Source organism: Neofelis nebulosa, chromosome 2 (genome assembly GCF_028018385.1).
Source record: "Neofelis nebulosa isolate mNeoNeb1 chromosome 2, mNeoNeb1.pri, whole genome shotgun sequence".
Lineage (NCBI taxonomy): Eukaryota > Metazoa > Chordata > Mammalia > Carnivora > Felidae > Neofelis > Neofelis nebulosa.
Window position 1 is genome coordinate 60,367,473 of NC_080783.1, and position 25,061 is coordinate 60,392,533.

The window sequence follows — 25,061 nt, forward strand, 5'->3', positions numbered from 1 at the left end:
AAGCTCCCAGGAAGAGAACTGCCCCGAGGAAAGGAGCTCCGTCTCGGAGAGCTGCTCAGTGCATACTTCTGGATGATGGCGATTATGTTAATTATCAGATAAAATGAGGTGAACTGCTTATTCTCTAAGTGATGATTTCTAGTTCTAGCACAAAGTAAAAGTACGGCACACTGAATTGTTTAAAATTTCTTAAGCGGAAATGGCATGCCAGTCTAAAAGGTAGACGAGCAAGGGTACTTGTAAAAATCAAACATTAGTTACCCTAAAGAAAAGGACAGTTCTGTCACTATGTAGCCAAGTGAACTCACAATCAGCAGTAAGTAAAGACAGGCCTGTTCCATCCTCTCTCACAGCTCAAAGAGAGTAAATGAACAAAATGCAGGTACACTGATACGGGAGATCCCTCCTGGATGAGAATGACATGAAAGTCTACTGCATCAGGATACCAAACATCAACACTACCAACCAAACACTACTGTGAGCAAGGCACAGGGCTGGGAGTGGTGAGGCAGGCAAGGAAGGGTGCTGTTTATATTAGCCAGGTTACTTAACCTCTCTGAGCCTTAATTTCTGACCTATCAAATGGAGGTTATAATCGCATAATGGGAGTGTGAAGAAGAGGAGGGCAGTAATGGAAAGCCCCTAACCGAGTGATTAGTTCACAGAGGTGATGTACTTGGTACAATGAAGACAGCCAGGAAGGTGGCAGCATTGGCGACAAAGGTAAAGCCAGTCCTTGCCCTTAGAGAGCTCACGACAGGGATGTGGAATACACCTCACACATCCTTGCCCTTCCACGTGCACACTGAGCCCTGCCGTGGCTCTTTCCTGCAGACTGAAAACGCAGCTCTGACCCCTTTCCCACATAAGGTTCTAGGAACCAACAAACTGGAGTTTTCACTAAACAGGATGCCGATTTGCCATCCTGACTTCAGAGTATGATTGTAAACATACACCTGATAGTTGATGGTTACCCGGGTCTTCCTGTGTGCCAGGCACTCTCCCGGACATTTTACATGTGTCCTCTCAATTACTCTTCCTGACAAGCTTGTGATGTAGGTACCGCTGTTAGCTCCACTTCTCAGAAGAGGAGACGAGGCCCGCTGGCATGAGAAGTTACGTGGCGATAGTTTACAGTGTACCAAAGTCACACACAAGGCAATAACCATCGCAAGTCAAATCAATGGTATCGGTGTTGACTAATAAATTCAGAATAAAAAGAAAAATTATGCATGTAAGACCTGAGACTGTGTCACAGAGAAGGAAGCAATTATATCTGAAGGATGGGCAGGATCTGCCCGGCCAGAGAGGACAAAGGTGTTACGGCTGAAGGAAAGAGGGACCACGGTCACAGAAATGGAAAAAGACGACAGGAGTTGAGGTCAGAACATGAAAGACATGGCTGGAAAGTCAGGTGAGGACCCGAGCGGGGGAAGATTTGGAGTCTGAAGGCATCTATCTGCCTGAGGTTTCACAGATGTGGGCCATTCCCCAAGTCAGCCTTTTTTAGCTCATGATGCTTAGTGACACGGCCAAGCAGGGCCTGTGCCCAGATGGTCACCCGAACGTGGTAAATGGAAGGGTCTAAAAAGCCTCTAACAACCACTACCAGTTAAGGTACCTAAAATTTCAAACCAAAATTGACACACTGACCAAATGCATGTGACATATGATTGGCTAGATACGACCTAAAGCAATGGTTCTCAGATTCTGGAGGGCAGCAGGAACATTTGAAAAGCTTGTTATAGCAGACTGCCAGGCCCCACAAACCAGAGTTTCTGACTCAGAAGATGGACATGAGGCCTCTCATGAGGCCCATGAGAAGTTACATTTCTAACAAATTCCCAGGTGATGCTTAATGCTTCTAGTCCAAAGGCAAGACCTCGAGAACCACTGGCCTAAAAGAACAGAATCCAGAATCGGTAAATTCTGACTGGGGACAGAAAAAACCGTACACGGGGTTGTCTTAAAGAAGACATGGGGGACGCCTGGGTGGTTCAGTTGGTTGAGCCTCCAACTTTGGCTCAGGTCATGATCTCGCGGTCTGTGAGTTCGAGCCCCGGGTCGGGCTCTGTGCTGACAGCTCAGAGCCTGGAGCCTTGCTTCGGATTCTGTGTCTCCCTCTCTCTCTGCCCCTCCCCCGCTCATGTGCGCGCGCACGCGCGCGCTCTCTCTCTCTCTCTCTCTCTCTCTCTCTCGTCAAAAATAAATAAACATTGAAAAAAAATTTAAAGAAGACATGGGGCGCCTGGGTGGCTCAGGGAGCTAAGCGTCTGACTCTTGATCTCAGCTCAGGTCTTGACTTTTAGGGTCGTGAGTCGGAGCCGAGGAGCAAAGCAGAGGAGACTAGGGAAGTGGCGACATGCTACAACAAACAGGCTAGGCACTGAGAGTATGGGCACTGGAAAGTAGCAACTTAGAACGTTAGCTCTAATATAGTGAAGTCTGCCCTCCTGACACTTAAAAATACTGTATCGCCGTTCTTGAACACCATTTTGGACAAATCATTGAAGAAACTATGCCAGAACTGAACGGCAGGTATCACGTATGCAAGCTATTCTTGCTTACATTGGTCCTATAAGTGTATTTAAATAAAGAGAGGATTTACAAAGAAAATAAACGCAGTTTTATTCCTCTCTATTGTGTTCAGAGACGGGGGTAATACTAAAACAACATTCCTACAGTTAAAGTAAATGCCAATAATTCGTTAGTAAAAAACTATAGAACTACAAGGAGGAAAAAGGGTCTCCCATGAGCTAATAAAGTGATAATAATATTTGCTAGCCTTCCATGAAACACTAAATGCTGTCACGTTGATAAAGTCTGTATAATAAAAGCTTTTATTCTTAGTTGAGTTCTGTGCCAATTTTAAGATTGTATTTTCTATTTCACGTAGGTATTTCCCCCTTTATACAAAAGCTTGTTGGTATTTCCTGTTCTTGTGACCCCACCCCCTTTTTTTTCAGGTGTGTTTATTTTGAGAGAGAGACAGAGATTGCCAGCAGGGGAGGGGCAGAATCCCAAGCAAATTCTGCCCTCAATTTTGACATTTTGATCTTCTCTCTTTATTTATAAATACTTACAGTGTGAGACAGTTTTGAAACTCGAATTTACTTGGCTTTCAATATTTCTACAACAAATTCGGTAGGATATTTTCTTTTTTAAATAAAGGGAGTGGTGCCTTGCAAGACGCAAGGCAAGTGAATCCTCATATTTTACCTCTTGAGCACTCTGCTTCCTTTCAATTCTTCTGCAGAAACAAAGAGGAATCATGTTCCCTATCTCATACTTAAGTCTGGTTTCTTCCTATCAGTTGGATACCCACACATATCAAGGGAACACAAACGCTTGCAGGTTTCCATCTCTCAGACAGAAAAACATACCATGTGCAGACATGTCTGGTTCAACATATCATTAAATACATTGCAAGAGCAAAATGAAGCTGTTGTGATTAAGCCTTTCTATGAGGACTGGGAGGCTGATGAACTCCTGCTGTGTGAGGTCAGTGGCTGGAAAGAGGACACTGACCCACGTCTTTCCTTGCCCTCTCCGCTCCTTGCTTCGATTTCTGCCTAAGCAGTATGGTTTGATCTCAACTCATATGGAATTTACCAAAAAGATGCAGTAAAGGCATCTCTTCTTACTTTTGGTATATGCCCCTAAGATATTACTTTTTTCCTGTTGAAAACTCGTTTTTAACAAAAATAAGTAAATCTGCAACTAACATAAACAAGCTAAATTACCATTGGAAAATTATTTGGCGTTGCTACAGAAAAGTGATGGAAAAGTAAACATTCAACATTTCAGAGGCACATATTGAGGCTGGAAAATTAGTAATCCGTGACATACTGAAGAGTTTTATAAAACTCAGTTCACCTGAACATCCTGAGAAAGTGACATAGATTAACTGAGCTAGAATTTTTTTCTTGAGTGTTTTCCAATTATAAAAGTAAACATATGGCTCCCAGGGTGTTCACATTTGTCAAAATTGAGTGATCTGTGCACTTCATTGTATGTAAATTTTACCTTAAAAGAAAACAAAACAGTAAACACATACTGAACTCTGGTAATAATATGCATGCTGAAGTATTTAAGGGGAAAGATACTGACGCATACAACTTATTTTGAAATGCATCAAAACGGATTGATGGATAGAAAGATACACAGCTGAATATACATGTGACAAAATATTTGTATTAATGACAGAGACCCTAGATGGTAGATATGTAGATGTTCACTAGAAAATTCTTTCAACCCTTCTTTATGTTTGAAATTTTTATAATAAAATGTTGGGGGAAAATGTGAGATCTTTGAAAAATATGGAAAACAAAGGAAGTAAAATAAAAACACCATACAGACACCAAGCAGACACCCAAGATCTTACTATATATGTTTTGTAGTTTGCTTTCACCACTTAGCAATATATAATGAGCATTTCCCCAGCTCTTTAAATATTCTCTCAAATGCAATGGAATTCTATTATACAGAGGTAGAATACTTTTTTCAGCTTTACTGAGGTATACTCAACAAATTGTAATATTTTAAAAGTATAAAACATGATGATTTTACTCTATGTACACACAGTGAAAAGATTCACACAATGGAGGTAACACATCCATCACCTTCCATTTTTGCCTTTGTGTGTGTGAGAGAGATGTAGCGTAACTTAAAAGATAATCTGTTAAAGAACACTTGGGTTGTTTCCAGTTCTTCACCATTAATCATCTGAGATGAGCAGCTACTGTAGCCATCTTTCTGCATATCTCTGACTACCTCCTTAGTATGAAGTCATAGAAGTAAAACTTCTGGCTCAAAGAAAGTAAATATTTTTAAAATTTTGATGCATTTTGCTAATCTCTTTCCAAGAAGCTTACCAATTTACACTCCTAACAGGAGTGTATCACAGATCATAGCTAACGTTTGAATTAAATGCTTCCATAAGTAAAATTTATAACTATTCTTTCTCCCAAAGAACAAAGGTTCTTTTTTTTTTTACATTTATTTATTTTTTGAGAGATATAGAGAGACAGAGCACAAGTTGGGGAGGGGCAGAGAGAGAAGGAGACACAAAATCTGAAGCAGGCTCCAGGCTCTGAGCTGTCAGCACAGAGCCTTACGCGGGGCTCAAACTCACAAACCGTGAGATCGTGACCTGAGCCGAAGTCGGAGGCTTAACCCACAGAGCCATCCAGGAACCCCATAAAGGCTCTTTTTTAAAAGAAAGTCTACAATATGCAAAACTAGTATCCAAATCTTGGTTTCTAAATATCACAGTCCCAATTCTGGTACCCTGGATCAGGGACTCTTGAAGAAATGGATGATTCCAGGAATGAAGTAGGAACTAGATGAGCCTGGAAAATCTTGTGCCAGGAAGTAAAAAAAAATGCTAAAAAGTGACGGAGACATACCAAAGGGTAAAGGAGCTAACCTGAAGGGACTCTTACTTGCTCAATTGGGACAATTTAAGCTTGAAAGTAACAACAGTAATATAATGGTACATTTTCAATTTGAAAAAGAATCCGTAAGTCCACAATGAAACAATAAACAAATGAATGGGTGAATAAGTAAAGAAAGGAAGGCTCTCACTTATGCTAGAACTTTTCTATCTACATAGTAACTGTCATAATAACATCTGGTTCAAACAAGAATTGCCAACAGATGCTAAAAGCATTGGGTAACACTTGTTGAAAGAAGATGTTTACATAGTCTCAGAGTATCTTCCAACAGCTTAATGATTAATTACAAAGAGTTTTTGGAAAAGGGTATTTTTACTATAGAGAAATTGGGTAAACCCTTCTTAATCAAAGGTTCAAAAGTATTAGTATCACCAATAACAAGACAAACTGACATCATAGTCTCCCATTAAGATATGCCAAGGGCATATGACCTATGAAATATTTCTACCAAAACTACATTATCTTAAACTAGGCAAAACGAAGGGAAAATCAGATAAACCCAAAATGAGGGCCATTCTACCCAACAATCCCATACTCTTCAAAAATGTCAGAGTTTAAAAGACAAAGGCAGAGAAACTGTTCAATTAAACAGATATACAAATTAAACACAATATGTGATCCTGATTGGATCCTGGGTTGAAAAATTGCCATAAAAAGCCCTTACTGGGACAACTGACAAAATCTGAATATAGACTGTGAGGTAGGTAATATTATTGCAGCAATGTTAAATTTTCTGATTTGATAGTTGTATTATGGTTGCATCCTTGGGAGATGCTGAAATACAGATGTTATATACACAGCATCTACAATTTACTCTCATGGTTCAATAAAATAGGAATACATACAACTTGATATATAAAAAGAAAGCAAATGCTGAAAAATGTTAATTAGTGGTGATTCTAGGGAAAGGATAAGCTAGAGTTCACGGTACTATTCTTGGGAGTTTTTCCCTAGGTGTAAAAGTTTTTTTTTTTAATTAAGTTTTAAAGAACTACCTAGATTTTAAGTAAATTCCATTTTTCTTTCTTTTCTTCTAAATTAAAAAAGTAATATGTACTCACTAAAGCAGAGAAAAGTAATACATACTCACTAAATCAGAGGTCTACAAAAAAAAGCAAAAACAAAGGTCTTCTATCCCCTCACATAAGCAAAGTTAAGGGAGTCTGATAAATATTTTCTCCACCTTTCACTAAGTTCATAAAACATATTTCATCAGATATCAAGTCACCTTAAAGAGGTACGTGAATGAGCTGCAAACATATTATTAAATGTCCCATTGCTTCTTGGCGAAAAAGTGACCAAGAAACAGAAGACTAAATCTACACATTGGAAAAACATCTAGAGCTTACTGCTTTTATCTTACTTAGAAAACACCCAGCCAGCAAGCCAATACATAGTTCACAAAGTAGAACAAAAATCAAACTAAGAAATGCATACTTCCTTTCCAATAACTCCCAACCCCTAGCCAAAATTTTTTACATCTTAAACTCCTGTTGATTCAAGAAGGAGGGATGCTTTGCAATAATTTACCATGTCTCTTTATCACTGGCAATCACTGGCTAAACCAAGCCCCAAAGCTGAAACTGAGTTTGTGTTTTTCCTAAAATGTATGAGTTATGCTCCTACCGTTTACTACAATCCACTCAGTTTCTGAACGATAACCATTTAGGTTAAATACCTACATGAGAGCAGGACTTGGCATTTTCCAATTCCTGCTTTCACCCCTGTGCTTTCCTAGGTCATTCTATTAGCTTCCTTAAAGATTAGAAAACAAAACAAAACAAAGGCGCTATGTATGGGGTGGGGGGAGGTGTGGAGTGAACACAGCAATTACTGTTTTCCTGTCAAAATCTGTTCTATAACTCAAAAAGTGTCGCATCCAACAATCATATAAGAACATGCTTGTTGTACTTAAGCATGCATGACCTAATGCTTACAAATATTAGCATGCTTATATACTTTTTTGAATATGAATTTGATGGAATTGGTTTATTTTCCATCTAACCTGGTCACCTACAGGTTTCGGAATTGAGAACTACAGAACAGGGGGTCTGATTTCCTGGAATTCATTTGTCCCTCCTGAGGAAGCTTACTATGTTTTTCAAACCTCTATTTCTCCATCTATAAAATGGGTACAATAATGTTTACCTATAAAGGACTAAAGAGTTCACTAGATAAACGAAGCTAGGTTCCATCCAGAGTAAGACATGGTTTTACTATTTGGCTACTACGAAAAATGTGTTGATCAAGAAATGAGGGGGAGGAAACTTTCTATACAAAGCATGCTCCCGTTTTGTGCACATATGGGCTCCTTAATGCTTTCCACAACCTATAGGTACCCCAAGGCAGAAATAGCTTAGTCCTTCTGACCTGGCTTCAACAACTGGAAACTCAGCTGGTGATCACACAGTCACACAGCACTGCTGGGAGGAAACGCCACAAAGTGCTGCCATTTGGGTTTCCTTCTCTAATCAATTGCTACGGTTCACTGACAGCAGTTAATGAAAAAAAAAAAAAGAAACCATTCAGGGGAGATTAAAATGTATTTATAGAAAAGTTCACTTTAAAAACAGACATTGAGGGGCGCCTGGGTGGCGCAGTCGGTTAAGCGTCCGACTTCAGCCAGGTCACGATCTCGCGGTCCGTGAGTTCGAGCCCCGCGTCGGGCTCTGGGCTGATGGCTCGGAGCCTGGAGCCTGTTTCCGATTCTGTGTCTCCCTCTCTCTGCACCTCCCCCGTTCATGCTCTGTCTGTCTCTCTCTGTCCCAAAAATAAATAAAAAACGTTGGAAAAAAAAAAATTTTTTTTTAAAAAATAAAAAAAATAAATAAATAAAAACAGACATTGAAAAAAAAAAAAACAATAATTAACCCAAGCAGGACATAAATAGAAATGACCAAAACAAGCTCCAGAGGGTAGCTGTTAAAAGCTATCAACGCCATGCCTGCAGGTCAGCTCCACAATTAGCTTCATCCTCCAGGTACCAAACTGAACATGGGGACCAAGCTGTGTCATATTCCTAAGGAAGATGAAGGGCCCACTAGGACCAGCCTAAGCCCCAGACTCTGGAAGCCAAGACCCTTTTCTGGTTTTACAAAGAAGACAGCTCCCTGTCCAGCATCTGTTAATTCTTCATTAAACAAAAACCATCACCGTTGGCTTCAAGTAGAGGTGAAATCCAAGAAGCTGGTATTGTTTATATTTCAGTAGAAAAACAATGCTTTTTAGATTTTAAAAGACAACTCCTGATAACTACAGATTCACGAAACCCAAAATAAAAAGGGAATAAAATGTTCACACATTACTCTTTACTGACCCCTCTCGGCTGACCTAGGGAAAAGAAAAGCCTGAAGCCAAGGAAGGTCTGAAACCTCACCTTCCCCTCGAAGAGAGAGCTCAGAGAACATTCGGTCTTTCATGCCATGGAAGGAAACACTCTCCGTGCAGATGACCCCTAGAACTCAACCCTAAAGCACATGCGGCCGTGATTTCTATTTATGGGGCTCCCAGAATGGAAACTGGGAAACAGCCTCATGGATCGGCCCCAAAGGCCTCGCTCGCTAGGTCCCCGGCAGCCTGTGACCTCTGACTCTGTGGAAAAGCTTACATAAGTGCAATCGCCACCAGTTCTGAGAGCAGGGAAAGGCCTTACCTCTTTCTCTATTTTGAGCAGCTTCTTTACAGCCACCTCCTTGTCCTGGGATATCCATCTGGCTCGATATACACTCCCAAAACTTCCTCCACCGCAGTTTTCAAAAAACTGCAAGTCATCAAATTTGATTTGCACAAAGGAGGTACCGAGAGACGACATCTCATAATGACGAAGTATTAGACTTCCACAAAACCTGCAGAGACAGAGAAAAAGAAAAGTTGGATTATAAACATATTAGAACAAATCCTCTGAATGCTGCTGTAGGTAATGTGTAACAAGCACTGTGAAACTTCCAGAAAGAACCCTGAGGACTCAGGAACAAGGACAACAAGGCTATAAACAAATCAAAATGAAAACACTTACCCCGGCAGCCCATGCAAAAGTTGACAGCAACTTGTCCAGGCTCTGAAACACAGCTGTTCACAGAGCAATGGCTCAGATTTCTCCCCCGACAAAACCTGTAGTGGCACTTCCTGCACATCCCGAGGAGCTCTGCCTAAAGGCTACTGTGTCACCAGGTCTATGAGGGAGCCCTGACACACAGGAAGCATGCTTTCCACAGCAAACTTGCATAGCTCTCCCGGCATGTGAGGTATGCCGGCTCTCCCACGGTGTGCTCACTTCACACGAAATATACATCACCTAAGCAACGGAGCATCCTGCCCCAAGGAGAGCCCAAATGCCGCAGAGGGAACACACATACAGTGTTTAGATTCCAAAAGCAAGCATTCAGCTCGGGGATAGCAAAGCTGGCCAAGTGTTTTCCACAAGTGGCTCCCTGGACTGTATACTGTAGCAGGACTTAATTAAAGAGAAGAAAATTTGCCCTTGATTACAATATTAAGTCATCCAAAACCTCTGCCAAGAGTGTAAAAAAAAAAAAATATATTATGTTGTTTCCAGAGGAACAGATTACCTCTCCCAGAGATTATTACGGTGATATTTTCTGCAGTCTAAGGAGTTTTACTATTCTCTGGGTAAGTGGTCATTCTTTACACCACATGCCAAACCACAGATTCCCAGGAAAAACAAAACAAAAACATACAAACAAAACAAGAAAGCAAGAAAATAAAGCACTAAAATGTTGAACCTGCATAAAAAGCAGGTGGAGAACAAAAGTTTGTATACAGATTCTTACCAGAATCTCACAGTGAGGGTGCAGAAAGACAAATGCATATGTATACAAAACAACTGGTCTGGGATCTTCATAACTGTCAAAGTCATGAGAGACTTAAAAAAAAAAAAAAAAAGGAAAACTTCTAGCATATGATGACTAAATGCAATGAATGAACACTGACTGGACTCTGGAATAAAAAAAATCTACAGAAAGTATTATTGGGATTTTAGAGAAAATTGAACACTAACTATATATTAGGTATTATTATCTTATCCATGGATAATAATAGTATTCTGGTTCAGTAGGAGGATGTCCTTGTTATTGGGAGATCTACTGGGAGACATATTTAAGCATTATACCTACAACTTAATTTAAAATGGTTCAAACCCCTGCTCCTTAATCTCTAAAAACAGGGCACCGGCATAGAGAGGAAGCAAATGTAACAAAATGTTAAGAACTAGTGATTCTAGGCAAAAGTTATATGAGTGTTTCACTATTCTTTCCATTTTTCTGTGGGGTTTGATTATTTTCAAAATAAAAAGGTGGAGGGGACAGTTTGTATCTATAAAATTGACAAAATTTCTTCATAAACAACTTGAAGCTTTGCTGAGTGATGTCCACAGTCGGCTCAGAGATCTTAATGTGCAGCTGACTAGCAATCCCATTTTAGGAACATCATGTCACTGAAGAATGCTGATTTTTTTTTTTTAAGTAAGCCCAATGTGGTGCTTGAACTCACGACCCCAAGATCAAGAGTCACATGTTCTACCTACTGAGCCAGCCAGACACCTCAAGAGTGCTGATTTCTTACATAAAGTCAAACTCTGCTCTATTTTGGGGAGAAGGCAAAGAGAGGACTGTTTATCCTAAAGTTTAAAAGCTTACTGTCTACACAAAAATACAGGGGTGGGTTGGGGGGAAGCCCATAGCATCCAGCTTTAGTCTATACATATGTAAGTCAACAATTCACCTTACTAACTTTTGTTTCAGTTCACATTCAGTTAATCATAGAAAAGAAGAAAGTTTGGAAAAAATTTAGGAATGTGCCAAAGGTAGGTACATAGAATATGCAAGCTAAGAAGTTTGTTCAATAAAAGGCAAAGCACCACTTGCAAGATTCCCTCCACGTTACAGATGCTATGTCCATCTATATTGTTATTAATTGCTTTTATTTTTATCAAAGTATAAAAATAAAATAGGACTACAAAGCTTGTAATAAAAAAATAGAACTCTCCTGCTCCACCCCTCCCCACACCTTATTCTCTCTCCAGAGGGAACTAATTTCAACTCCTTTAGCATTTTCTTCTGCTATTTACCTCTGTATTTCTAAAAAGTGTGATCATATTGCTATTTCTTGATTGTTCCATTTCAGATGTTATCTATTAACTTCTCCTTGTGGAAAAAAGAATTTAGTTCTCATATACCCCCTTCACCTCTTTGCATAGAAATATGTCACACTTGCCCAATCGTCCCAGCTTCCAACTATATTGTAACATCTAGTTAAGTCAATAGTAGGCTGACAAAGTAAATATTCCTAGGAATGCTCTGTAGGATTCAATGACTTTTCCTTTCTTGGACAACTTTTTGTTTCTCCTAGAGTTATTAGTTGCTCTGTTTTTGTTATTTGCTTAGCTTTTTAAATACTTAGCACTTATTCACCTCATTAAACTCTCCCAAGAATGGCAAAACTCCTCTCAATAAAATAAAAATATCAGGTAATTTGGGGGAGGTTGTTCTATTTTTTTCTTAAAGACATTCCTCCTATACTCTTCATCTCAATTCAATCTGGCTGGAATGGTTGTTCTCTAGGCCTGACTTGGACTGGGACTTCCTTTCACGATCATCCTAAAATTTCCTTTACCTTCTCCTCTGTGAGAACCCCTGTCCTAGAATTCCCTGGTTTCTCTGTTTTGACAGTGTGTATCTCCCATTAGCAACCTAATAGAGTACCCAGAATGTAATTTTTTGAGAATCTGTGTGTCCTAAAATGTCTTCATTGGTAGCCTGGCTGAGTTTACAATTCAAGGTAGGGAATAATTTTCCTTATAATTTTAAAAGTATTACTTCATAGTCTTCTAATTTCTAATGTGGCTGTAAAGCAGCCTGATACTGCTCTGGTAACTAACTAATCCTTTTCACACTATTACCTTCTCTCTGAAAGCTTTTAGGACCCTGTATTCATCTCTGGATGCCCGAGATTAATAGGGCATATTTAGGAATGAATCTTTTTCATTCATTGGGAGGACATTCGGTGAACTCTCTCAGCCTGTACTCCCAGCGAACTCTCGTCTTTTAATTCTGGGAAATTTTCTTGTGTTATTCCTTTACCACTTATAGCTACTTTTGCTTCTTGTTTTCTCATTCTCCCTGCACACATGGGGAACTCCTTGCAGTTACCAGTACATGGTACTCCTACCCCTCTCACATCTCCTTTCCTTTGCATAAGGGATTTCTGCTTTGAACGTCTTTCTCTTCTCAGGAAATTCCTGTCCCTAACTATCTGTTTCAAGTCTCGTGAGCAGAATTAAATTCTCCCTCTGTGCCTTAGCACCTTTCTTTACCTATTCATCTTTCCCACTTACTTCCCACCTTTAAGGGACCATAAATCCCTTAAAGGCAAAACCCATTTCCATTTACATCTGGATCTTCTTAAGCACCTAGTACACAGCCAGATACAATTGCACTGATTTTTTTCCATTCAAAAATTGCTGAATGAACAAATGAATGAATAAATAGTTTCTGGCTATTCTTCTGTTATCTTTTGCAGCTAGAAAGATTCCAATCAGACTAAAATCTGAGAACTGTTGCTTTTACAAGTTCCCCCAGAGGATTATGAGGCAAATCCTAATTTGGAAACTACTGTCTGGGATGCTTGGGAAACTGAGGATAAAATGTTTGGACTTCAGAATAAGGTGTCTAGGAGTCCAAAGGAAAAAGAAGAGGAGGAAGAAGGAAGGAAATTCTTTTCAAAACAAACCTAGAGATCTGAACCAGGATGATATCAATATGAATAAATCTAAACCTCAGGTACAGAGCAAGTCCAGGGAATATGGATGAACGGAGGTAGGATCAGTTACATTTGACACTGATCTAAAAGTGCCAGAGGAAGTTGATCTAGGAGAAGTAGAGTTCTCCAGGACCTTCACTCCTCAAGATGAGGCAATTAATCATATTCTTCCCCAGAATCACTGTTACTCACTTTGTGATACATCCTGCCATTTGGAAAAGAGCTATGTATGAATGGGACTATGTAATTATTTGAATGTTTTACTGAGACCATAAAAAATTAAGTCCCATCTTATTATGGAAGAGACTAACAATTCTGGGGTATAGGAGCACAGGTTTTAATTCCAGCAAGCTTGGCCAAACATCATGGACTGAGATGAAAAACCTAATTGAGATTCCCATTGCCATCTACATGAGTATCAGACCACGTATAGGTTTCCCCAGCTATCTAAAAGTACAGCCTTCCCATGAAATCTTTCGTTAGCCAAAATGCTGTAAAGCAAAAAAGAAACTGCCATTAATTTACATGGAAAATTTTTGAATATTTCCGGACCCAAAAAGTAACCCCTCTTAAAGGCTTTTCTGATACCTCAGGACACATCTTGTTAATGGATGCACAAAATAAATCAAGATAAAATAAAGTACAGATGCTCTCAAACACAGTTCAAAGCTATGACGGCTTGATGCTGAGCATGGTTCCAGGGAGAGAAGCTCAGGGTACGTGCTGCCTCTACAAGAGCTCACTGCAAAACAAATGCTGAATGCAATTTTCCCTTTTCACATGTTTTCCCTAAAAGTGAAAATCCTCTTCAGATTTCTTTCTGTTAGCAAAAACAGGTACTAATATAGGTCTTCCACAAAGCAAAGTGGTATAATGCAAATTTTCGAAAAGCAGAAGATACCTGTATATTTATTTTTCCCCTTGAGCTAACTCCCTTTAATTTAAAATCATTATTCTAAGAGGATCAACGTATGATCAGAAGAATGGCAAATGTGAGTTGCTGATTAATCATACTTACAGCATCTTGGGGAAGACTGTTACCTGATCAAATCACATTCTAATTTTTCAGATGTGTTCTCCAGTGAATACACATAAATTTAATAATAAGAGTCATTTATATAAATGTATTTACATGGTATACCCAATCAAAGGTTTATATCCCGCCATGTTAAAATAATTGCTTTTACACAAGAAAGGCAATTTTTCTCCATGCAACAATACCCAGTCCTAATTTGCTAGCATTTTAACTTGTTTCCTAAACTCTCACAGATGCTTTAAATATTAGTAAGTATCTACCACACAGCACTGATGGGTAAGTTAGAGCAGGGACAGCACAAAACTCAGAGCATAACAGGGTGTCATAGCACTGAAAATGTTGAAAATCACTAATGTGATGGTCGAGTCCAATCGTTTGAGTACTTGAATAGTAAGACAAACCTTTTCAATTTTTAAAAATTTTCTTAAAATTGAAATTTAAAAAAGATTTTTAACTACGAAATTGCTGAAAGCAAACATATACACACGTGTGTGTGTGTGTGTGTGTGTGTGTGTGTGTGTGTTACCATCAATGAACTATCACAAGTGAAACTATATGGAGGCAGAAAACCTTAAGTGGAGAATTATTTGACTTTAAAGTTTTCAGCTTTCAAGTCCAAAAAAATGGACTTTGGTCCTGAATTAAAAACAACAAAATAAAACAAAAAAGACTAACGTTCTAACATTAAAAAAACAAGATTTAGAATTAAATAGATAGGAGTTTGAATTCTGCCTCTAGCTCTTGGTAACCTTGAACCAATCACATTTTCTGACCCTGACATTTCCAACCCAATAAATAAAAAATCTGAAATCTCTTCCATTCTGTTATCAAATGTCTTCAAGTTGCTAGCTCAAAATTATGAAGTTTGCAGAGTATTACCTGACTTCTTTAATGAGTCTTACTTCCAAATACCACTATTCCAACACAAAAGCAGCATGGTCCAGGGGAAGCACCCCAATTAGATCCATTAGTGAATCTGAGCTTATTAGCTGTTAGACCTTGGCCCAGGCATTGTACCTCTCTGACCTCCATTTTCTCACTGGAAATAATACCCATCCTGCATAGTTGCTAGGGAGTAAGAGATGCCATGAAAGTGCCTGGCATAGTGCCCAGCACCTAGTACACAATACTCAATACATGGAAATTATGCTTCTCAAGTTATCTTTATAAGTCTTGTTACCATATTTAATATTTAGTCATCTACTCCTTCAGCTTTCACCATTGGGTATGCTTTCCTCAGTTTTCCTCCCTGTGTTTTCAGAATTGTTTTGTATCTCCATTAGTTTTGCAGAGCAATGATTAATAGATAAATGTACTATTGGTCCATGAATCCTTCTTATGTGCATATGTTTTAATTCTTTCTCACTGCTCTGTTTGCTACTTTTGGTTTTGGCTATTTTTGCAAGATCTTATTAAGTAATTATAATTTTCTTTTAAATTATTTTTTCATAATGAGACTAAGTTATTAAAAGATGATAGGGTTTTTTTGGGGTTTTTTTGGTTTTTTTTTTTGTTTTTTTTGTGTGTGTGTGTGTATGGCACTTTTTAAGATACCAGAGTTTTTAGGACCTATTGATTCAATGATAGCATTCACTTGGTACATTTCTAGAGTATACCTACTTCCATGGTGGCCACTGTCTTCCTTTAAATCTTATCTACTACATGTCAAATGGATTCAAGAAACTACAACCAGCTTCATTAAATACCTGTAAATCATAACTTCTTTTAAAATTAAACCCACCTTATAAAAGGACTAATAACTTTACTAGAAAATAGGTCTTTGGACTTTTTCTGGATTTTTCTTTTAGGTTTATATGGACCTGTGATTTCTGAATTCAGATTCTTCCTCTTTTTCTATCCCTAATTTACATTTTCCTTTTTCCCTTCTTCACAAAAGTTTATTTTTGACGCAGTATAGAAAAAAAAACTATTTTATTATGACCTAAATCTGACCAGAAAAAAAAAACCCTTTTATAAAACAGCTCTCGACAAATTATTTTGCCAACCTTGTTGCTCTAATATTTATTTATGCTAGTATTATTTCAGCCTCTTTACCACAGATTAGTGAATACAATAATAAAAATATGCTTTTTCATCATGTGTATTAAAACAATACCACTTGGATTATGGTTCTACAACTATTTCTTTCCTACAAGTCTTATCTTCAAAGCATGGGGAAAGCTGGAGTTTGGCGTATTTGTTCATAAGAGCAAGGTCAAAGATTCTAACATTCTATTCTGGAACAGGACTGCTGTTCTACTGTTGTTTTTAAATCACTCAAAAAAGATCTGTAAGACTCGCTGGAGGAGACTAGGTTGCAAATAGAACCAACTAGTACTTGTGTCTACCATAGATATCCCTTCCTTCCTCCAAGGCTTCTACTGGAAAACAGCATATCCTGTAAAGAACTGGCTGAACTCAGTGAATAGGATCTTTAGTTATGGATATCAGAGAGAACTAGACTTTAAGAATCCAAAAAATAGCTATTGTTTCATTTTTTTTTCCTCTATGCTTCATCACACAAGTAACAAACCCCTCTAATTAGAGCAAAGGTTAAAATAAAAATGAGCTAGTTAAATGAAACATTCTTACTTGTACTTTAATATTTCAATTAATGAAAATAGACTTCCATGACATACTTCCTTGCCAGAAATGTCAGTTACTTGAGGCAAAACACTGGAGGAACAGGAATGTAGGAGACAGGGGCACTTATGGCACAGAAATACTGTGTGGAAATGTGTCTGTGCTCAAATAGAAGCCCAACTAGGCAACATGGAGTAGGTACAACCCATGACATGGGTCATGGCGGAGGTGCTTGTTGTGTTGAGCGACTGGAGGCATAGAAGAAAGCTGGACCAGAGTCTCCGAGGAAAGTAAAGGAGCATTGAGACGGCACGTTTCCATGGGTTGGCAGGAAGAGGAATTCACAGATGTTTGGGGAGGTGGCGGAGAAAACAAGAATAAACAAGGCTTACTTCAGTCAGCAGGCTCACCCATCCCCAAATGTGCTGCTTCTTGTGCTGCACCATTTTCTGTCAAATAGAAAGTATCTGACTACCCTAGGTGCTAACAAACAGGTACCATCTTGGACTAATTACCTGGAACAAATGTTCCCTGAGAAGGGTAAATATGACAGTTAAAACCTAGTAACCTCGACATAAGATGACAGCAAATGGGGATTGCTAAAACCAGAGAAGACCATGGAAGACCCTATATTATGTATCGATCCAGAGACAAAGCTAAAAACTACAGAGAGAATTCCTGGTTATTAGAATTACCTAATAAGAAAATATGCCACTCTGTCTAGTAGTGAGCTGCCTATCGCTGAGAGTGTTCAATGGGAGGTGGCCATGTGGAATAGGAGATTCTTGCAACAGCTAGAACAGCATGAATGGTTTTTAAGACCTACTCCAACCCTATGAGTATGCTATGACTAATCAACCTACTACAAAGTATGGATGGTATTACAGTCATGAACCTCAGAGTCCCTGGCAAAGTAAAGGAACAGTGATCAGCATCAGTAATGGAAATAATGGAGATGACTGGGCCATACTCCTCAATTCCTCCTCCCAAACAGGTTGAAAAGGTGAGCATCATATTCCAGATTTCTATCCTTCCACTATTCTTTCCCCTCTCCTCCACTTCCAAAGGCAAAAAGCTTTGTTCATGCTGAAAGCCACAGTATAACCACAGAAAATAAAAAATCTTTGGATGATGATATACTATTATTCTTTTCTCAGCAAAATGAAATTGCATTACCCCATGCAGTGGGCTGGGCTGCAAAGCTTAATGGCGCACATTCATTTATCAGAACCAGGCTCACGCTCCCCCACATGTGGAGCACCCAGCACTGTGCAGAAGGTGTATGAATAAATCCAGTTCCTACAAGTCAATTTTACCTTAAGATCTAAGGGACCATACATGCCTGTACTGGTTTGTTCAGTAAAGTCAAACAGTACAGAAGAGAATGCAAAATTCACATGAGTTTTTAAGATTAAATACAAGATTTTAAAGAAAGTGCTTGCTTATATGGGAGTCTTTATTTTATTTACGGGGATATTTACGGATCCCTGAAGAAATACATTCTTCTCCACAATAGGATACTTTGGTTAAAAAAAAAAAAAAGTCTCATAAGCAGACTTTTTCCATGACCTTTTAGATAATGATTCTTGCCTTCTCTTCTTGGTTTTCCTATACAAAGTCCAGAAAGAAGGAGGTTAGTCCCTGAAGATAAACTGTGCTCAAAGCCAGCTTTAAGAATGGTTCCAAGTAATTTTGGTTTAGCTTTTCTAGGTCATAATCTTCCCCTAGTCACACAACTCCTGAGTTCTTCAAATTCTTCATATATTTAAATGCATTAACTTTCAGATTCTTTCCCCAAAAAATCTCAAAGTTATACATAAACACAGAGGTACACAAAGCTGCTTTTCAAATCCTTATACTCAAAGCAGGGGAGTATCTATGAAAACCTCCCAGCCCTGCATACACACATGAAGTATGATTTGGGAACAGAGCCAGCTACCAAGAGCAAGCCTTACCTGGGTATAGGTGAGACAAGCAGCCTGCTCTGTGTCTGATTTGAGAATGTGGAAAACACTCCTTACTATTCAGTTATGGTGGCTGAAGTTTTAAGCTCTGGTTCAAGCATTACCACATGCTCATAAGCTTGTGCAGCAAGAAGGCTGTGCCCAATGTACACATGACAAAACTGAGGATGGGTATGAAAGTTGCCCAAGCCAAGTGCTGAACTTACAAGCGACATGACTAGGATTCAAACTCAGGTCTGACTTCAAAGTCATATCTTTTTTTTTTCCCCCGTATGTCTTTTTTCTCACTGTATCATTCTGCCTCTTCCTTCTAATCTGCCGTTTTCTTTAAACACTTTGCTTATTACTGGGGCGCCTGGGTGGCGCAGTCGGTTAAGCGTCCGACTTCAGCCAGGTCACGATCTCGCGGTCCGTGAGTTCGAGCCCCGCGTCAGGCTCTGGGCTGATGGCTCGGAGCCTGGAGCCTGTTTCCGATTCTGTGTCTCCCTCTCTCTCTGCCCCTCCCCCGTTCATGCTCTGTCTCTCTCTGTCCCAAAAATAAATAAAAAACGTTGAAAAAAAAAAATTTAAAAAAAAAAAAAAAAAAAAAACACTTTGCTTATTACAATAATCACTAGATTGCTTGTCATCCACCTGAAGTTCCATTTGAGGCTTTAATTTCCTATTAGCAATTGTGATGGGGGGTTAGGGTGGCAAAGCATGGCTACTTTGTTCTCAGAGAATCTTCTACAGTGTTGGGATTATTTAACTGCTATTAGGGCATAATCGATGCTTCAGCTGTCCGTAGGAGGGTCTGACACAAAAGCACCCATGTATCAGTCAGACCAATCTAAGCTCTAGCATTTATAGCTCTCTTTCCTTAACAGGTACAGTTTTCTGGTCACAGCTGGAACTCTGCTTATTTGTGTGTAGTGGGGCAAGGTTAATAGCCACGAAAGAAGTAGCCTAAATCTTCCCTGCAGTAAGACCAAAAGGTGCCTTAGCTGTTCCTATTACATTTAGATAGACAAGACACCCTCCCTGTCAATCTGTCCTGGGTAGAATAAAATGGAAAACAAATGATCCAAATTGATTTTTATTTTCAGTATCTCTGGATCCAGATATAAGGCTATCTTATTCCAAGAGGTACTATATCACCACAAAACACCTTTTTCTGGCTTAAAAAAAAAATCATTGATTCTCTCCTCTCTTTTCTTTGAATCTAACAATTTCTAAAAACTGTCCATTTTTCTCTTTTACTCCACACTAATAGCTTCACTCTATGTCTGACCTCTTTTCATGAAACGTCATTGTAATTTCGCCAATGTTTTCTCTGACTAGATTATTTACTCCACGCCCCTCATAACTCCTGTTTATAGTTTGGTAGCCCTGTCAAAGTCAGTTTCACTGCTCATTTCAGATAGGCACTCAGCCAATATATTGCCAATAACACTCACTCTTGTGCTAACTTAAAATACACAGAGCAGCTTGCCAAGTTTCCTTATTTGGCAAGAAGGTCCCTCAGTTCCCAAGATCTTTGACCATCCATTTTTAGATCCAAATCCTCCTGCTTAATATTTGGATATTTCTCTCTTTGTCTCTCTTTAATGTGTCTTAAGTGTCCCCTAAAAGAGTAAGAAGAGATCAATCATCTTTCCTTTCCTAGACAAGGGCCCTTGTCATTGCACGGTGGTCATTTACTCTGGAATTATTACCATTATGACTTTTGATTTAAATAATATCTTCCAGGTTAAAAAAAACTCGAGAAAAGTTATAGTAGGAATTATGCTGTGAAAGACTAAGAGTACACATTGCTTTATAAGACCATTTTCCTCTACCTTAATCCACTGTTTCCAAACAAACCAAATTCACGTTCATTTGCAATCTCCCAAATCTCTCACTACTGTAGCCGGAACTTTAAACAAAGACCAAAACCATAATTAAAATGTAGCTGTCACATATTTTTTTTTGAAAATCGAAAAACGACATGAAATTTCACCGTGGAGATGTAGGCCTACTACAAAGAAATCATTAACTGTCTTGAATCACCTGTTTATTTTTGTCTTTAAAAGTGACTGTGGGTTGGGATCCACTGCATCCTGACTGCTCACTTCAACTGAGGTCAGGAAAGCAAGAAGGCTCCCGGTAAAACAGGTTCGGGGATAAAACAGGAATATACTTCAGCAACCATCTGAGGCGATTCTAATACACCATTATTAATCGAGAGCTGCTTATTGTAGTATCATCCAGAGCGGGCCACTAAACGATGTTGCTTTCGTTATTAACAAAAATACTAATTAAGTCCTCCACAAACAGTGCTTATGCAGAGATCTCGAGGCGCATCAGAAACGCACATTTGCAGCAATCTAACAATGGGCTGCCCCGTTTTTTAGGCAATTCGAAGCCATCTCGCCGGGTCTGTATCAAAGTCGGTCTGCAAGCTGTCAGGAGCAAGCGAGGCGTGGCGGCGGCCTCAGCGCTGCCCTGCCGGCCTGGGCCAGGTCGCGGGGCCCGCGGACCGGGGGACGCCATGGGGGTCGCCGAGGGACACCCGGGTAGGGTGGGAGCTACCCTCGCCGGTGGCAGAAAGGTTCGCTGGAGGGTGCGGGCGGCGCGAGCCGCACGCTGTCCCGGGGAGGGCCGCTCGAGGTGGAAGAAGCCGCCCGGGCCGGGTGGAAAGCAGAAGTTAGTGGTCTCTCCTCGCAAGCACAGCCCTCTGCTGGGAAGTGGCCCGCGCCCTGCCCTGATTTGGAAGACTCGCGTTTCGCCTCCCAGAGGTGCCGGCTCGTCCGCTGAGAAGCCGGCGCTCGGGCCCCGGGGTCGCGGGCTCGGCCGGCGGGGGGCCCGGCGCTCGGCGAGGGGAAGCGGCGGCCCCCGACACCGGCGCCGAGCGCAGGGCCGAGAAAGCCCGACACGCGGCGCCCGCCCTTCCGGGCGCCAACTTCTGCGTGGGACCGGTCCGAACTTTGGGCCCTCTGGGCCGCGGCGCGGAACTCCGCGGGCGGCGGGAACGCTCGCTCCGGCCGCAGCCGCCCGGAGGGCCCTGGGTCGGGGAGGGTGCCGAGCGGGGCCCCGCAGGCCGTCAGGGCCTCGGCCCCGAGACGCCGGGAGACTCGCGAGCGCGAGGGGCCTCCGACCCACCTCGCCCTCCGCGGCCTCCGGCCTGGCCCTTACCTGGCTTCCGGGCCGGGCGCGAGCGGCAGCCGGGGGCGCCGAGGCCCGCGCGCGGCGAGGGCAGGGACGGCGACCGGGGGTCGAGAGGACGGCGGCCCGCGCGGCTCCCACGCTTCCGCCCGAGTCAGGAGTTGAACATTCCGCCTCTCCGCCCCGCGCCAATGAGGAAGACAGTCGCGACAACAGCACCACCTACCTCCGAGCGCGGAACGGCCGGGCCTCCCTGCCCGCGCCGCTGCTCAGACTAGCGGGCCGGCGGGGCGTGGGGAAGCGCTCGGGCCTCCCGGGCCTGCACCCCCGAGGACTCCGTCCGCCCCGGCAGCCTCCGCAGCGCCGGATGGAGGAGCTGAGCGGGGAGCGCACTAGCCCTGCAGCGCGTGGAGGGGAGAGGGAGGCGTGCCTGTGGACCTCTCGGTAGCTTCACCTCATTTTAACAAGTTGACCCCACTTGTATGGTCAAGTCAGTCCTTTTCCAACAAATATTTACTGTGTCAGAGGCGCTGGGAGTACAAAGAGATGGGAGGCTGCTTCATACCTTGCAGGAGTTAATTATCTAGTTGGGAAGGAAGGGCACAGACCTGGAAAGATGTTTCTAGGAGATAGGGCTGAAGGCTGCCGCGATGGAACCGTAAGTAAATACCTACGGAATTGTGAGGAGGGGTCATGGTCTGCTGCCCTGGTTGGTGACTTTAACAAAACTGAGTTCAGATGAGAAGACTAGAATCCTTTTCACGTGTGAGCAACAGGTGGTAAAAGGTATTGGGAAGAAAAGTGATTGTTGATTGGGAAGGATGATTCTGTGGAGGAAAAGGGAGCCGAGGTCGAAAAGGTACTGGCAGCATTATCCAGGGGTTTGAGTTTGGGGTTTATTATCCATGGGCACTGGGGAACTGTGGAGAACTAGAATCATTAAAACAGGTGCTTGTGTCTGAACAGTGATTTAGAGAGAGAGAGAGAGAGAGAGAGAGAAGCCCACATGGTTGTAGGATGTGTTGCTAGAGCAAAACTGGGAGGCAGCATGAGAGGTCAATATTGTCACAACGTGGTAATAGGATTCTGAGGACCTGAGCAAGAGTGTACAAAATGGAACCCGAAAAGGAGGAATGGAATTGAGAGCCATGTTTCAGGAAGAGGCCACAGAAACTGGGGAGGTAGAAGAGAAGAAGGAAAGAGTCAGAGATGATGCCAAAGTGTCAGACCTGGATGACTGGAAGAAGGATGGTGTCATTGACAGAAATAGGGATGTGTGGGGGAGAAGCTGGCTTCCTGTTGAGTTCCAGGTCATGGGAGGAAAAACAGGTAGAGATGCAGCAGTTGAAATATGAAACAGAGATTCGGAAAAGAGGTCATGAGAGAAATACAATTGTAAGTCATCAGCCAGTTGAAGATATGAAAGCGGAGGGATGGGGGAATATAAGCTAAACACACAACTCTCTAGCCTGTTGTTTAAGTTATTGAATTTTCCCTGTGGTGAGAACTCGGAATTTCAGCACTGATGGAGTCTATTTTGGTAACTGAGAAATTGCGATTGATGAAAACTGTCATGCTAACAAAATTACTGTTGTAGGTGATCACATAATTCTAAAAGTCATCTAAACATTAAAGAGGAAAGTAAGACTTCAGGATGGACCCAGGCATAACATGACTCCAGTCACTCTACCTCACCTTCGAAGGCACTGCACTGTGACGGAAAGGACACTGGGAATCAGAGACCTGGCTCCTGTTTAGTCCTGCCACTTATCAGTTGGGGTACTTTGCTAGACAGGCTGCAGTTTTCTCCTCTGCAAAATAAGAGGGCCCAGTTAGATGTTAGCCGCAGTCTCCAGCTTTAAAACTGAATGTATTACTTTAAATTTGGAGCACGTGCCTTAAAAGAGGCTTCATGGGGCGCCTGGGTGGCGCAGTCGGTTAAGCGTCCGACTTCAGCCAGGTCACGATCTTGCGGTCCGTGAGTTCGAGCCCCGCGTCAGGCTCTGGGCTGACGGCTCGGAGCCTGGAGCCTGTTTCCGATTCTGTGTCTCCCTCTCTCTCTGCCCCTCCCCCGTTCATGCTCTGTCTCTCTCTGTCCCAAAAATAAATAAAAAACGTTGAAAAAAAAATTAAAAAAAAAAAAAAGAGTCTTCATATTTTTACCACATCCCCTTTCCTACCCATCCATTTTTCCTTCACTCTGTTTTCCTTACTTAATTAGGTGAAGAGACTAACCAGCAGGAACAGTGAACACTCAAGGGTAGTTTCACAAGTCTGCTTAAATGATCATCTGGTAGGCATTCTCTCGTCTTCCCAATTAGGTTGCAAGTTCCTTGAGGTCATATCTTATGTTCTGTCCGTAGCTGAAATAAATACATAGTTGTGTGATAAACTGGTTGCCTCAAGTCTGACTCTTCTTTGGTCAAGCTGCCCTTTTCCTTAAGACTATATTGATCTCTTTGGGCCCCAGACCTAATAAATAAAGTCTAGTGCTTATTCCCATGCCTGACTGACTCTGCTTTTTCAAACTTTCAATTTTTTTTTTTTTGTGAGAATATATTGGTTAATTCTCACCTGCATAGCTTTACACATATAAATAGCAATAGAAAAGAGACCTAGTCAAACCTCTCTTATCAAGTCTTCCTATTCCTTTACTTCAAATGTCTCCACACTAAAAATAGATGTACTCTCAGCAGTGGGGTGGATTGGGAGTCCTTAGCACCCTCTTATATCCAAGAACACCCTCCAAAATAAATATGCAATGTCAGTAAAAAACAGTATATTTGCTATGCAAATAGAGCTTACAGAAAAAAGTCTTCTGGTCCCCCCATTCAGATCGTTGTCCCTATGCTCCCCTTGAATAGAAATTCTGGGACTGCCACCAGCTATCAGTAGATCAGAGAAGTGCAGACATAAATTCTATTAAGGATAGAAGGAAAGGCAATTTATAAGGAAGAAAGCATTCTGATTATCCTTCCCTCCGTTTGTAGTGACCAGAGCTCTGAGGCACGCTGGTACCCAGGAGCATTTTCTTTAGCCATCTCAGTCCCCCATTGCAGACTGTGAGTAGTCTCATCATAGCTAAGAATGACCAGCTTTTACACAATGATTGGTGTTCTACCT

At 41.2% G+C, this 25,061-nt stretch overlaps 1 protein-coding gene across 3 annotated transcripts in view; it reads right to left on the bottom strand.

The window, feature by feature from the left end:
- The window catches only part of MAP3K20 (mitogen-activated protein kinase kinase kinase 20), a 192,455-nt gene extending 170,185 nt beyond the window's left edge, over positions 1-22,270 (bottom strand). Inside the window, exons 1-2 of one of the 3 annotated variants that reach the window (XM_058713740.1) lie at positions 22,165-22,270; positions 9,109-9,301 (exon numbers count right to left, since the gene is read on the bottom strand). In XM_058713740.1, the coding sequence (XP_058569723.1) occupies positions 9,109-9,267 (159 nt within the window). In that variant the 5' untranslated portion in view covers positions 9,268-9,301; positions 22,165-22,270. Of the gene's footprint in view, positions 1-9,108; positions 9,302-9,471; positions 9,870-21,968; positions 22,104-22,164 lie in introns of those variants that run through there. The other 2 variants (XM_058713750.1, XM_058713730.1) reach the window with 2 other exon arrangements.
- Positions 22,271-25,061: the final 2,791 nt, after the last annotated feature.